This window comes from Barbus barbus, assembly GCF_936440315.1.
Source record: "Barbus barbus genome assembly, chromosome: 28".
Lineage (NCBI taxonomy): Eukaryota > Metazoa > Chordata > Actinopteri > Cypriniformes > Cyprinidae > Barbus > Barbus barbus.
In genome coordinates, this window is record NC_136756.1 from 26060096 (window position 1) to 26074107 (window position 14012).

Consider the following 14012-nt stretch of genomic DNA (forward strand, 5'->3'; position numbering starts at 1 on the left):
ATTGCTGCTATATCGTATATAGGAGCTCTGTTAACGTTTTTGCATATGAAATTAATTATGATGTTTCTGGTAAGTTGCTGAATAGGCGTTGATGTGCCCAAACTGTTGAGCATATGTGACCTGGACCTCAAAACCACTCATAAGGGTACATTTTTCGAAATCGGGATCTATACATCATCTGAAAGCTGAATAAATAAGTTTCTATTGATGAATGGTAGGACAATGGTTAGGGTAGGACAAGATTTGGCCGATATACAGCTATTTGAAAATCTGGAATCTGATCTGAAAATATTATATATATATATATATATATATATATATATATATATATATATATATATATATATATATATATATATATATATAATAGAGAGAGAGAGAGAGAGAGAGAGAGAGAGAAAATCGCCTTTAAAGATGTCCAAATGAAATTCTTAGCAATGCATATTATTACTGATCAAAAATTCAGTTTTGATATATTTACAGCTATTTTTTTCAGCTAAATATTCATAAATGGTCTTGTGAGGAAGTTTTGCGTTGTGAATGTTAGAGTATGACATGTACATTATTTCAAAAGAGAATCACAATCACTCATTTCTATGATATGACTCAAAGCACACACATCTCAAGTAACACATGCGGTGTAAAACCAGCATTTCAAAAGCCAAGCTTGTTGAGATACAAGTATGAGCAAAGATTAGCTGGGCATGTGGCAGCATCTCTGCGGCGTCACATGATCTGGCAGCTCACCGATGTGTGGTTCGCCAGTGACACCATGGAGAAATACAAAGTTTATCATGTCAAGTTTCTTGTTCTAGCTCTTAATAAATAGAACGAGTTCTGAGAATCTACTTCATTAAATTCTGATTTCTTTTTTGACACTGACCGCCTCCTGCAGACACACACGTTTGAGTTCTGCTATTCGAGTGTTGAGCAGCGACTGCAGACTCCTCCGGCGCTCCTGCAGCTCCACCATCCGCTCCGCACGCTGCTTACTGTCCATAGCGGCCTGCAGCTCTGTGAAAAACACAAACACATCATGTTATATATCATGGAAGGGACCTCAAATCAACTTATTTTAAAGTTTTTTTTAAAAGGTCCTCTTCTGCTCACCAAGGCTGCATTTATTTGATCAAACATATAGCAAAAAATTTTAACCATTTTTTAAACAATAAATATAACAGTTTTCCATTTGAATGCATTTTAAAATGTAATTTATTGCTGTGATGCAAAGGTGAATTTTCAGCATCATTACTCTAGTTTTCAGTGTCACATGATCCTTAAGAAATCAATCTGACTAAATTAACTGAAAAAAAATTATTCATTGAATTTACTACATTTTTTTAAAGTAAGTGGTTGTAATCAATCTATTTTAGCTACATTTAAATAAACAAATTTAGTTGATTAAATAAAAAAAAAATTTTTTTTAAATTAAATGTAGCTAAAATAAATTGTTTGCGACCACTTACCTTATTTTTTTTTTTTCAGTGTTCTTACTGACACCAAACGTTTGAACTGTAGTGTACAGGTTCTAATTTTTAATAGCAATTAAAGATAATAAATAAATAATTTAAAAAAAATTATTATATTTTCCAACTGTCAGGATTGTCTTAAAATTGTGATTTCAAGGGCTAGAAAAGTTAAAATAAATAAATAAATCTTAAGTAGGCCCTATTTTAAGTAGTTCTTAAAATCTTTAATTCTTTAAATTCTTGCCAAGAAATCATGCATAACTGAGAAAGGCATGAAAAACATACCCTTAACCTTCTCCTTTTTGGATAGCTCTTGGCCTTTTTTACATGTAAAATATTTAAAGATTTAAAGGTAAATTTCTGCAACACTTGCAAATGCAAACTTCAGTTTCCAATTTAATAATATTTAGTCCCTTCATGAAGATGTCCTTCTCTTAGAAACCTCCCAAATGTCCCCACAGTAAGGTTTTGTGAGGTCTATGTGAGAACACCTGGTTGCCACAATACACAAAAACAAAACACACAAGCTTGCCAGACTAACAATTTACAAAGTACAGGTCTTATGCAGAAAGACAAGCTCTTATCAACAAACAAACACACACAGATACATGTAGGTGCTCACCAGGGCCTGTTATCAGGTGACCTTTGACCTCCATGTCATACGTCTTTTGCGTCACCTCACTGCCTCCTGATTGTAAGTTTACCTACAGAGAGACGAAGAAAACAAAGAAAGCATGACAATGACAAATCTTTCTGGCAGCAGACTCAGCTAGAGTAAATTAAAACCAGACAAGCGTGTAAATAGTTTAAATACATTTCTTACCTTCTCACCTTTTGGTAACAGTCATATGTACTGGAAAGGGTTGGACTTGTGGCCATGAAGCAGATTTGCGGCTGGGGGGTGCTGCAGTACTGCGACTGAGCCACGGTGCTGCTGCGCAACGCTTCACGAACTCAATGCCCTGAAACATAAAACAAACCACATGACACACTGGAGACCATCCACACATAAGAGCTCTGATCTAGAGACAGGCTTTGAACACAAAATCTCAGACTGACTACAAAGTTGCACTAAATCTAAGCGATAGGACAGGTGAGGTTTAGGAGATGTAACTGATTTATCAATTTCTTAGGAGAATAAAAATTAGATATGAAAGCCTTTTTGACAATTTTGAGTACAGAGCTATGAAATTAAATGAATTGCAGCTCAGTTCATTTGGTTTTGGTGGAATTTGATGAGAAATGTTTGAGTTCAGATATTTGACCTTTGATTACAAGTTTTAGTATCTTGGAAAAAATCTGAGACACCGAGATCTCTTTAAGATGAACATTTGTGACCATGGACCACAAAACCAGTCTTTAAGTGTAAATTTTTCAAAATTGAGATTTATACATAATCTGAAAGCTGAATAAATATGCTTTCCATTGATGTATGGATGTATTGTTAGGATCAGACAATATTTGGCTGAATATTTGAAAATCTGGAATCTGAGGGTGCATAAAAATCTAAATAATGAGAAAATCTCCTTAAAAGCTGTCCAAATGAAATTCTTAGCAATGCATATTACTAATCAGAAATGAAGTTTTGATATATTTACAGTAAGAAATTTACAAAATATCTTCATGGAACATGATCTTTACTTAATATCCTAATGATTTTTGACATAAAATAAAAATTTATCATTTTGACCCATACAATGTATTTTTGGCTATTGCTACAAATATACCCCAGCGACTCGAGACTGGTTTTGTGGTCCAGGGTCACATTTGCAAGTCTTTATAAAATGAAAACAATCTGACACATCATTAAAAGTCTCAATCTATGAGAAACAATTGAGATATTAAAAAGCTTGCAGTGTTGCAGTGGATAACCAAAGATTTTAAAGTTTCTTTAGAGCCTTCAGCATTGTTGTTCTTATTGACTGCAGTGAAAACTATTTAAAAAATAAAAGAATTAAAAAGCTTACACACATGCACAGACAGAGAGAGTATTATTTAATATAATTTTTTTAAACCTTGAAAATTAGAAATGTTGCCTAACTTACAATAAATTGAAATTCTAAACTCACTAAAACTGAAATAAAAAATTAATTATAGCTAGATAGAATATTTCAATAAACAAAAAACAATCCAATGAAAACACATTGAACAAAATTACTAAAACCTAAACTAAAATTAAAATATAAAAATAGACGCTAATTCAAAATAATTATAAATGCAATAAAAGTATATAAACAAATAATAAACGCTAAAACAATACTGCTTAAATAACATATGTAAGAGATTTGAGATTTTATTTTTAGTTTATTTTCACTTTCAAGATCTCCGGTTGACCCAAGACACATTCATGTGTGATACAGTGTGTTTCCCCCTTTCATATTCACATGGAACTGCTGTGGGAACTCCGGACAGGAAGTGGATCGTGAAGCAGGAAGCGAGTGCGGCAAACAGAAATGGGAGGCTCAGAATGACCTACAACAACAATGCCGGCAGAAACCCTCATGCACAAAAACACTCTCCCAGGGCACGAGTCATTTCCTAAAGATCAGCCGTAAACAAGGAGGCACGGACAATGAGGAGAAAGGTCGAAAATCCTCAAATACTGCAACTCACACGCTTTCCTGTCTGCAATTTAAATAAATGCCAAACACCCAACTGTTTCTGTCTCGACGCCCATCTAGTGCATCAGAAAGTAGTTATCTCAGCTGCATGAATGATGGGTGTCTCCGATTATATAATTCTATAATTATAAAGAAAGATCAATAAGTCCCATATGAGTCATATGCGAACTACCTTGGAGAAAAGAGCAGCAGATGAGTGAAGCACGCGTCCAAATTAAAGAAAGCAACAGAACAATGTGGCTATTGTATGCAGTCATGACCTAATCGTGCCCATCACACACACTCAAGGGTCAGGGGAGGACAAATAAAAGCGAGCAGGCCGATAATGTAACACAAATATGTGCGTATTGCTAGAGCAAACACAGTGTCTATGCCTGTCTTGGTTTGCCTAGTATTGGGTTTCAGCTAATGGAGTCACGCTGCTGTCAGTTTGAGCTTGATAAGATCCCTGATCTTGAAGAACCGATGCATTTGCCAGTTTCTAAGCATTTATTGTAGTATTTACCTAAATCTTCAAATGTTTTGATTAAACCCTTTCGCAATATTTATCCTTTCTAAATTGGCCGTGAAGTTATTTCTCATAATAGCAGCATTATATGTTGATCTCATATTCATATTGAATAGTTGTACTCATTTTGGGAGTGTTTTTGTTTCTTTAGTGGTGTTTGCGAAGGAAATAATCACTTGGTGTTAAGGCTCTTGCACAGTTTTCAACTGGGCAAACTCTTCTCATAGATTTATGCTGAATGAGGCAATATAGAGACTGCAATATAATTTTGTGTTTTTTACTTGGGCCACCTAGCAACCACTCAGTGCCCTAGCAACGTGCCAGAATCCTTAAAGCAGCCACAACGCTCTGACAATAACTCACTACACCTTAGCATCATGGTGGGAAGTTCTGCACAGTCAAACCCTGCTCACATTGTCTGGAAAATATCAAATCTAGGATAAAATGTAGATTTTGCAAGCCAGCATTAATTTGGGACTATAAATATGCACCAGACAAGCTGTGCGCGTGTGTGTGTGTGAGATTCACCAAATGTCATGACAAATGTTCTGCGGTCCTCACAATGTTTGCCAGCATTCCACTCTCTCATGTCGGAGCCTGTAGCACAGTCTGTCCATTTTTTAGTCTTCCCGCATGTGTTCCTCTAATCATCTCCATTATGTTCTCTGTAAACCTGTTGCCTAATCCGTAATATGTAAAGAGGTCGTATTGCACACATTTGTGGCATTTTATAGGATATTTTTTATTTTTCCCTTGAAATTTGGCTGTATTGAATTGACCCTGGAATTAATATATTTTCATCATTTTTAATAGTTTAATATTTACATTTTTATTATATTTTATATGTGTGTGTAATATATAGGTAAACCAATCAAATATGTTCTTATATCAGATTATATTTTAAAAAGTCATAAAAATTAGCATTGCATGCTTTTACACAGACCGACAGACAGATAGATCGATCTACAACATAACAGACAGCACATCCATCTTTCTGTTTTGTTTCCTCTTTATTTCCTCCCTCAGCAAGAATCTCCTGATTGATCGCTGCAATCACGACCTTGATATTTCACATAACATCAACAATTTCAAATTGAAACAGAATGGCAACTTTTTTCCCTCAGGACTGCAGAATGGTCTCCTCTGGGGAGTAAGGTTTGTACTGAATCTTTCCTTCTCGCAGAAAGCGCTGAAGAGTGGGGGGTCAGCAGATTTTTTTGCTCCCTGGACTCTCTGCGACCTCTCTGATCCCAGCGGGATCAGACAGACGTGTTCTCTACTGTTCTGTGCCTCCGGTAATTAATCCCACACTAACGAGGAAGTGTGGACACAGCTGTGCTTCCACATCACTGGACTGCACTAAAACCATCGTACTTTCTTCACTGCAAAATGACATGCAGTCACACACTGTATGGGTCACACTAATGACAAATACACTTAGTCAAAAAAGGTTTTTCTAAACCAGAATATCTTTTGAATCCTTTGGGCCTGTAAGCAACTACCTAGCAACCACTCAGACTACAAACACTTTGGTTACAGCCTACAACAGTAGGCGAGACAACCATCATTCACATTTTCTGCATAAAACAAAAAATTATGTTTATAATTATCTGCATCTTGAAATGATACACAAACTATCATTTTCCCCATGTATGATAAAAGAAAGTGAGTGCACAGAAATCCGGCTGTCCTAACTATTGCCTGAAGCCATCCTTGGGGCGCGTTTCCCAAAAACATTGTTAGCTAACTATGGTGGTAAATCCCATTGAACTCTATTGGTAATGACGTAACTTGCGACCATAGTTGCTTTTAAGAAACACACCACTGATCCAGATAATGGTGCTAAACAGATGCATGCGTGGCGTTGCTCTTCCGTATGAAGGTCAATTGAGACCAAATAGCATCAAATAAGGTTCGGAATGGCCTGGAACATGTAAATTATCGGTAAAGATCTTAAAGGTATAGTTCACCCAAAAATGAAAATTCTGACATCATTTACTCACCCTCAAGTTGTTCCAAACCTGTATGAGTTTCTATCTTCTGTTGAGTGCAAAAGAAGATATTTTGAAGAATATACCAAATCAGTAGCTGGTGGTATTCACTCCCATAGTAAGGAAAACATACTATGCAAGTCAATGGCTAAGAGCAACTGTTTGGTTACAAACATTCTATAAAATATATTTTATGTTCAATGGAAGAGAGAAATTCATACATGTTTGGAACATGAGGGTGAGCAAATGATGACAGTATTTTAATTTTTGGGTGAACTATCGCTTTAATGTTTTCTATTGCTCATAAATAGCTTTGAGAAAAATAAAAACAAACCAACAATAAAAAAAACAAGAAAGAGACATAATCAAACACACAATCCTAAAAGTTTTGCGGTTTTCCACAAAGACAGCGTTTCCCAAGATCCAAAATGGTCAAAACAACCATTTCTCTTTTGAGGAAGACAGGAAATTTGGTAAACCAAGTATGTTATTTTATTCTTGAGAATTGCATAATTGATGCCTTTTAAATAAAAGGGGATGTCTTTCAAACACTATGCAAATTAAAGGTGAAGTGCGTGATTTCTGGCAACAAACGCTACTCCAAAAATAAAGATTGTTTTTAAACAAGTTGCAAGAACAAGTTGAACTCCCTCTGTCTTCTATTTTCTTACTTGAGGCATGCTCACACCAAGAACAATAACTATAATTACAATAACCATCTTAGCATACTCCATTGGAAAATAATGTTCTGTTTATCTGTTTGAAGTTGCAAATGTCATCTTCTGATTTAAGTACTCAAGTTTTTTAAAGCATGAGTGGATTCTGATTGGTTGTCAGTGTCTTTATTGTTCATCAGCTGAAAACAAAAACACTTCACAATTCACTTTAAACAGTACGGAACCAATTAAAATCCACTTAGTTCTCTATTGATTTGATCTGGAGCACAAATGACCACTGCAGAAACTCAAAATCTTGTTTTCTCTTTGGTTTTATTTTCAAGGACATGTGGTATATATGCAGTAAACTCACGCCACTTTGGCCTGACCGCATATTTCTATGTTTAACCGCCATCGAAAGTCTCTCCGAAACCAAATTCACAGTAATAGCAGCTAGATTTCATCTCGAGAGACTGGGAGTTTCCTTCACAATGAAAATCAAAACGCAGTGAAAAGAAAGCAAACCAACTTCCGAACCCCATGAGGCTTGTAGTCATTTGACTGCTTTACTCATGCATGAATCAGGTCCTGGCCTTTACGCACAGGTCAGGAGATGCCGATGAACCTTTCGGTCATGCTGAACTTTTGGCACAATTTATAAAGGAAACACGGGCCGTTTACTGCAATGGTTGCATCATGCACCATGCAGCTACAGCTGAGTTTCCTGGTCATGAAACCAGCCCAAGGGCTATCCCAAGGGTCCCCAAAGGAAACACTAGTTAGTTCACACCTTGATGCTCTTTGCTTCTCACCATACCAGCAACTTAATGATATTCCATATCCTTCTCTTCCTCACTACTCTCAAAAATCTGCTCCGTCTCCTCTCAGCAGGCTGGGCGGAGGAGGGCACATTTCCTCTGACTGGCAGCAACAACAGCTCCGGCTGAGAGGAGTCAGGACGGCTGCAGACAGCAGATGGCCCCAACATATGAACCAGCTCCCCCCCATTTCACGATCTCAATCTGAACCTAAAGCAAAGCTCACACATGAAAAACCAGGAATGATATAAAGATACTGGAGAGTTACAGAAGGTGACGATATTTTGAGGTGCTGAGACAATATTTTCTGCTGATCCAGAACCATCTGCACTAAGACACATTGCAATACTTCTCTTGGGTGCTGATTTCATAATGCAGTTTATAACCCACGCACACTACTGTTCAAAGCGTTCGATTTAATACTTGGTAACACTTTATTTTAAGGTGTCCTTGTTACACGTTACATGTACTTACTATTATAATTACAATAAACTATGCATAATTACATGCAAGTAACTGTAAGCCAAACCCTAATCCTAGCCCTAACCATATAGTAAGTATATGTAGTTAATATTACTCAGTACTTGAATGTATAACAAGGACACCTTAAAATAAAGTGAAACCTAATACTTCAATTCAGCAAGGATGCATTAAACTGATCAAAAGTGACAGTAAAGACATTGATGACACAAAAAACTTCTATTTCAAATAAATTCTCTATTCATCAAAGAATCCTGGAAAAAAATAAGCAACACAATGGTTTTCAACATTGCTAATTAAAAGATATGTCTCTTGAGCAGCAAATCAGCATATAAGAATGATTTCTGAAGAATCATGTGACACTGATGACTGGAGTAATGATGCTGAAAATTCAGCTTTGCGTCACAGTAATAAATTACATTTAAAAAAATATACAAATTCTTTTAAACTGAAATAATATTTCACAATATTTGCATTTTTACTGTATTTTTGATCAAATAAATGCAGCTTTGGTGAGCATTTTGAAAACATAAAAATTGTAATGTAGTATATGTGAAATCAACTTCCATGGAATATGAAAAATTCAAGATGTAACTTTAAATTTGCTGTAATTAAACAGTTTTTGCATGTGCATCAAATTAAATTTCTGGATCTGTTATGCCACACTAAATCATTCTGTCCGATGCTTTCGTCACATTTAGGATTTATAGTGTATGTGTATGCTCTTTTTAAAAGATGTTTATGAGATGTGCACACAAATATGTAGTTAAGAGCAGAATGCTTTCCAGATGATGCACTCAGTCCCTCTGCATGTTTATCGACATAAACAGAAACTAAAAACGAAGCTTGTTGGACACAGAACAGGTGTGAGGGTAAACATGGTGTCCAAATTTAGTGTGAAGAGAGCCAAAGCCCTCATTGTCCTAGCACAATCACGACCAGATGCATTCACGCTCAAAGGTCACGTTCGGTCACGATGCTGGCTTCATCATACTGCCGTTCAGCACAGTTTAAACATGCAGCAACGGATTTCTTTCCATTGCAAAGTCAGCAAATGTCCTCAGTCCACCCAGAGCATCAATGGAAACTAAGCAACAAAAATGGGTTTTGGGTCAGTAAGATTTAAAAAAAAAAGAAAAGAAAGAATTATACTTCTATTCAGCATGAATGGATTCAAGGAATAGTTCATTTAAAAAAAAAAAAATTGCTGAAAATTTACTCACTCTCAGACTATCCAAGATGTAGATGAGTTTATTTCTTCATCAGAACAGAATTGGAGAAATTTAGCATTATATCACTTGCTCACCAATGGATCCTCTGCAGTGAATGGGTGCCGTCAGAATGAGAGTCCAAACAACTGATAAAAACATCACAAGTAATCCACACAACTCCCGTCCATCAGTTAACATCCTGTGAAGTGAAAAGCTGCATGTTCGTAAGAAACAAATGCATCAAGGCATTTTAACTTTAAACCATCACTTCACTATAATCCATAATAATGCTTCCTCCAGTGAAAAAAAATCTAAATCAATACAACATATTTGTTTTGAACTGTTTTCACTTGTCAGCAGTGCTAGATCCACGCATATTCCTCTCCTGATTCAGACAACATGACTTTTTCCTCTAGAGAAAGCAATATTATGGATAGTGAAAAATAGAGAAACAATGGTTTGAAGTTAAAAACATCTTGATGGATTTGTTTTTTTACAAACACGCAGCTTTTTACTTCACAAGACATTAACCAATTGGCTAGAGATATATGGATAACTTGTGGATTATTGTGATGTTTTTATCAGCTGTTTGGACTCTCATTCTGACGGCACCCATTCACTGCAGAGGATTCACTGGTGAGCAAGTGATGCAATGCTACATTTCTCCAAATCTGTTCTGATAAAAAAACAAACCATCTACCTATTGGATAGCCTGAGGGAGAGCACATTTTCAGTAAATATTAATTTTAAAGAAACAGCAGCAAGCCTAATAAGTTTTAGTGGTCAAAGACATTGTGATCTTTTTGAGGAAAAGTTATCTTGATTAAAGCTAAAAAAAAATAAAAAAAGGAGAGAAAAAAAGTTATTGTACCATTAAATAATTCCACAATTTTAGATTTAGCAAACATCTATTTACTGTGATTCATGCTGGTTGCCTCAAGAAAATCCTGGCTTCACTTTCCTGGATTTAATCCACCAGAGCGCTGAACACGTTTTTCCAACATGCTAGTAAAAGACAACAAACTACAAGTGCACCATGACAATTAAGTCCCCCACATGAAAACCTAATCATAGTCCTTTTGTGAGGCCACGGACGATAAGTGATGCTTTTATCTCACATCCAAAGGCCTCTATGCAGATAAAACTCTTTCAAGTCAGATGATGGGTAGGAAATACAGTTCTATGGGGGATGGGACAACTACCTGTACATCTGGAAGACACATGTTGCACAAACATTCATCTGACGGTGTCTACAACATCTATCCACCGCTGGGTGGCACGTTACAGCGAACCACACAGGAGGCTTCGACAACAAAAGCCCTGCCTCTGAAATCTCTTCCATATTGATCCACAGCCAAAGCATCATATTAAATAAGCATTCTAGAGAACAGCACAAAGACGATGGCCTTCAGAGACTCGATTCTGGCAAAGACTGTAAGCACTGCACTGCTGCAGCATATAAAGACCACACAGGGATTGAGAAATCTATCCCAACCATTAATAGTCTAAGTCTGGCTTTCATAACAGTGATTCTGAATGCAGAAGCTGCTCGAAATCAGAACACTGTGTGTGCGGCAACATTTTTTATAGGCTCTTGATGCCTGAAGAAAATGTACAGCTTTCTTTGAAGTCTTTGAACTCAGTGGTGAAAATTTGAGCAATGAATCAATGCAGGTTGAGCAGAGCATGTTAAAAAATGACGACAAGTACTTCAGCAACAAGTAGGACACAGAAAACAGAAATAAAGTCTAACGTTTTTTTTTAATAATCATATTTAGATTCAATTACTAATTCAAATTAAACTAAAATTAAATTTAAATAATATTTTTTAAAACTTTTTTTAAATAATATTTTAAAGTAATATTTAAAAAATAATAATAATGACAAAAAATAACAAATGTAACAAAAAAATGAATTAAATTAAAATTACAACTACATTGTGATTTTAAAATGACACATAATAAAATGATATTAAAAATCTCAAATGTAATGAAGTTCAAACAAAATTTAACTAAAATTAAAAAGAAAAATGTAAATAAAACATTCAAATTAATAATAAAAACTACAATATTTTATAAATAATAAAACTACACTGATTCTTAAAGGTTTTAAGTGTGTTGCTATGCAGTTGCTAAGGTGGTTTCTAGGTTCACCAAGTCTCTACAACAGCTCAGGTCCCACTTCCAATGTCAGTATATGGGATTTTTACAGAAAAATCATAAGATAAGACTTCTAAGAAAAATAATTATTGTGGCCACCATTCATGTTTGTAACCAAAACAGATGAATTACTTGCCATACTTGGGTTTAGCGATTTAATAAATTTGCATATTAAATCAAATCACTAAATTTTAAAGCACTATTATTAGTGGCAAGCATTGTTTGCTATGGTTCATTAAAATATTAAATAAAACATTTATTTGCATTATTCAGTGGTGTCTTAAAGAAAATTACAGAGACAAAGTGAGGAGTGCAGATATATCCAGAAGGAGAAAAATGAAAGAGCATTGAAAACATGAGATAATTATGAGCGGATTAGACCTCAAAGAGAAACACATGGGCTTTAAAGAGGAGACTGGGCGCATTCAAGCCGCTGGAATCATGGATGCAAATTGGAACCTCATTTGAATATTCAAAGCCAATGGGAAGGATTTTGTATGTGTGTGAAATTGTGTGTTTGAAGGTGATCTCATCCCGTTTCAGATCAATGTTCCACTTCAGACAACTTCAGTTCAAGTTCAGTTTCTGCACTACCGTATAAGCATCTGAGGCTCTTTATTTGAGCGTGGAAACATTCAGACTGTGATGGCGGTGAGTCAAAGAGCCAGTTGGTTAATAGCGCACACTGAGATCATTCTGGGTTGGGTTGGACTGTAGGCGTCAGCACTTTTGTGTGCTGTACATATACACCCCATTGCTAAAAGTCACTCCACCCGCCAAATACAAAACTACAGAGAGAAATCATGCTTTAATTAAGGTGTTGAATGGGTGCAAAGGTGGAAACCGCCCTGTCTGGAAGTGCTACTGACAGAAATACCAATGAATATGACTGAACTATGACGTTTTCAATGTTAAAATACCTCATATTCCAGCTCAATATGCAGAGACAACTATTAGTAATCTATTTGTAGCTAAGGGCAGGACTATCTGTTGGTCCAACTAATAGAGTCTTCAGTAAACCCATTTGAAAACAGTCATTAATTGTAAAAAAAAAAAATTGCACATTTCATCTTTCAGTAATTGCATGACCTATTGATGATCAAGCAAATACAGTATGTGAGCTGAAATGTGCTTTTATCTTTAACCTATGATCATAAACGTTTACTACTTAATCATAAGTTCAGGGTTTTTTGGAGTGAAATCAACTGTTCTGACACGCACTGGCATTCCATGTTGCACAGTAATCTGTGTACATAATAAGTGATGTAGTATACTAAAGTAGGCGTCTTTGGGAATGCCCCACGTGGCATCACAATGAGATCACATTAAACACTTTGTTTCCTGGTGTTGTCACGAATCTGGTCCATGCTCTTCCGGACAATCACCACCAGAGGTCACCCGTTCACCACATTGACTCTCACACTACACAGCACACTGGACTACAGTTCCCACAATGCATTGCACAGATCACAGCTGTCACCATTCACTCATCACACACACCTGATGCTCATTTCACAATCACGCACTCACTATTTAACCTGGGACTTCCTCTTGCTCTGGGCCGAGTATTGATCTGCGTTTAGTGCTCACCTAGCGCTGCTTTACCGTGCCATTCCGTGTTTCTGTTTTGTTCCTGTAATTGTTTAGCACTTATCACTCATTTAGCGATAGCAACTTTACGGAGCCCTAGTCGTAGTCTTGCCTAGCCTGTTTTCCTGTGTTTTTGATACCTGCCTTTGTTTCCTGGATTTACCCCTTTGCCTTGCCATTTGGACTCTGCTCGCTCCCCGTTTGGATTATTGCTCTCGACTCTGGATTATCTCTCTGCCTTGCCCCTTTGGATACTGTTCGCTGATCGTTGACCCACGCTTGCTCCACGGATTGCTCTGTCTTGTCCTTGCCATACCTGTTTGCCGATCTCTGACCCTGCCTGTTTTATGACCATGTTTCATGATAAAGCTTTGCATATGGATCCGCATGTCTCACGTCTCGTCAGCCCCGTAACGGGTGTCTGCATAAAATTTAATTTGCTTTCCTTCCTTTAAGTTCTTTGCGTTACTACGGTTCAAATGTTTGGGGTCAGTAATTTTTTTTTATTT

General features: G+C 36.3%; 1 protein-coding gene across 2 annotated transcripts in view; it reads right to left on the reverse strand.

The window, feature by feature from the left end:
• The window catches only part of LOC306848596 (coiled-coil domain-containing protein 120-like), a 50331-nt gene that overhangs the window by 11321 nt on the left and 24998 nt on the right, over positions 1-14012 (reverse strand). For both annotated transcript variants that reach the window (XM_079383239.1, XM_079383238.1), the window contains exons 2-4: positions 2293-2431; positions 2092-2173; positions 884-1014 (exon numbers count right to left, since the gene is read on the reverse strand). In XM_079383239.1, coding sequence (XP_079239365.1) covers positions 884-1014; positions 2092-2125 — 165 coding nt within the window. In that variant the 5' untranslated portion in view covers positions 2126-2173; positions 2293-2431. The remainder of the gene's footprint in view (positions 1-883; positions 1015-2091; positions 2174-2292; positions 2432-14012) is intronic.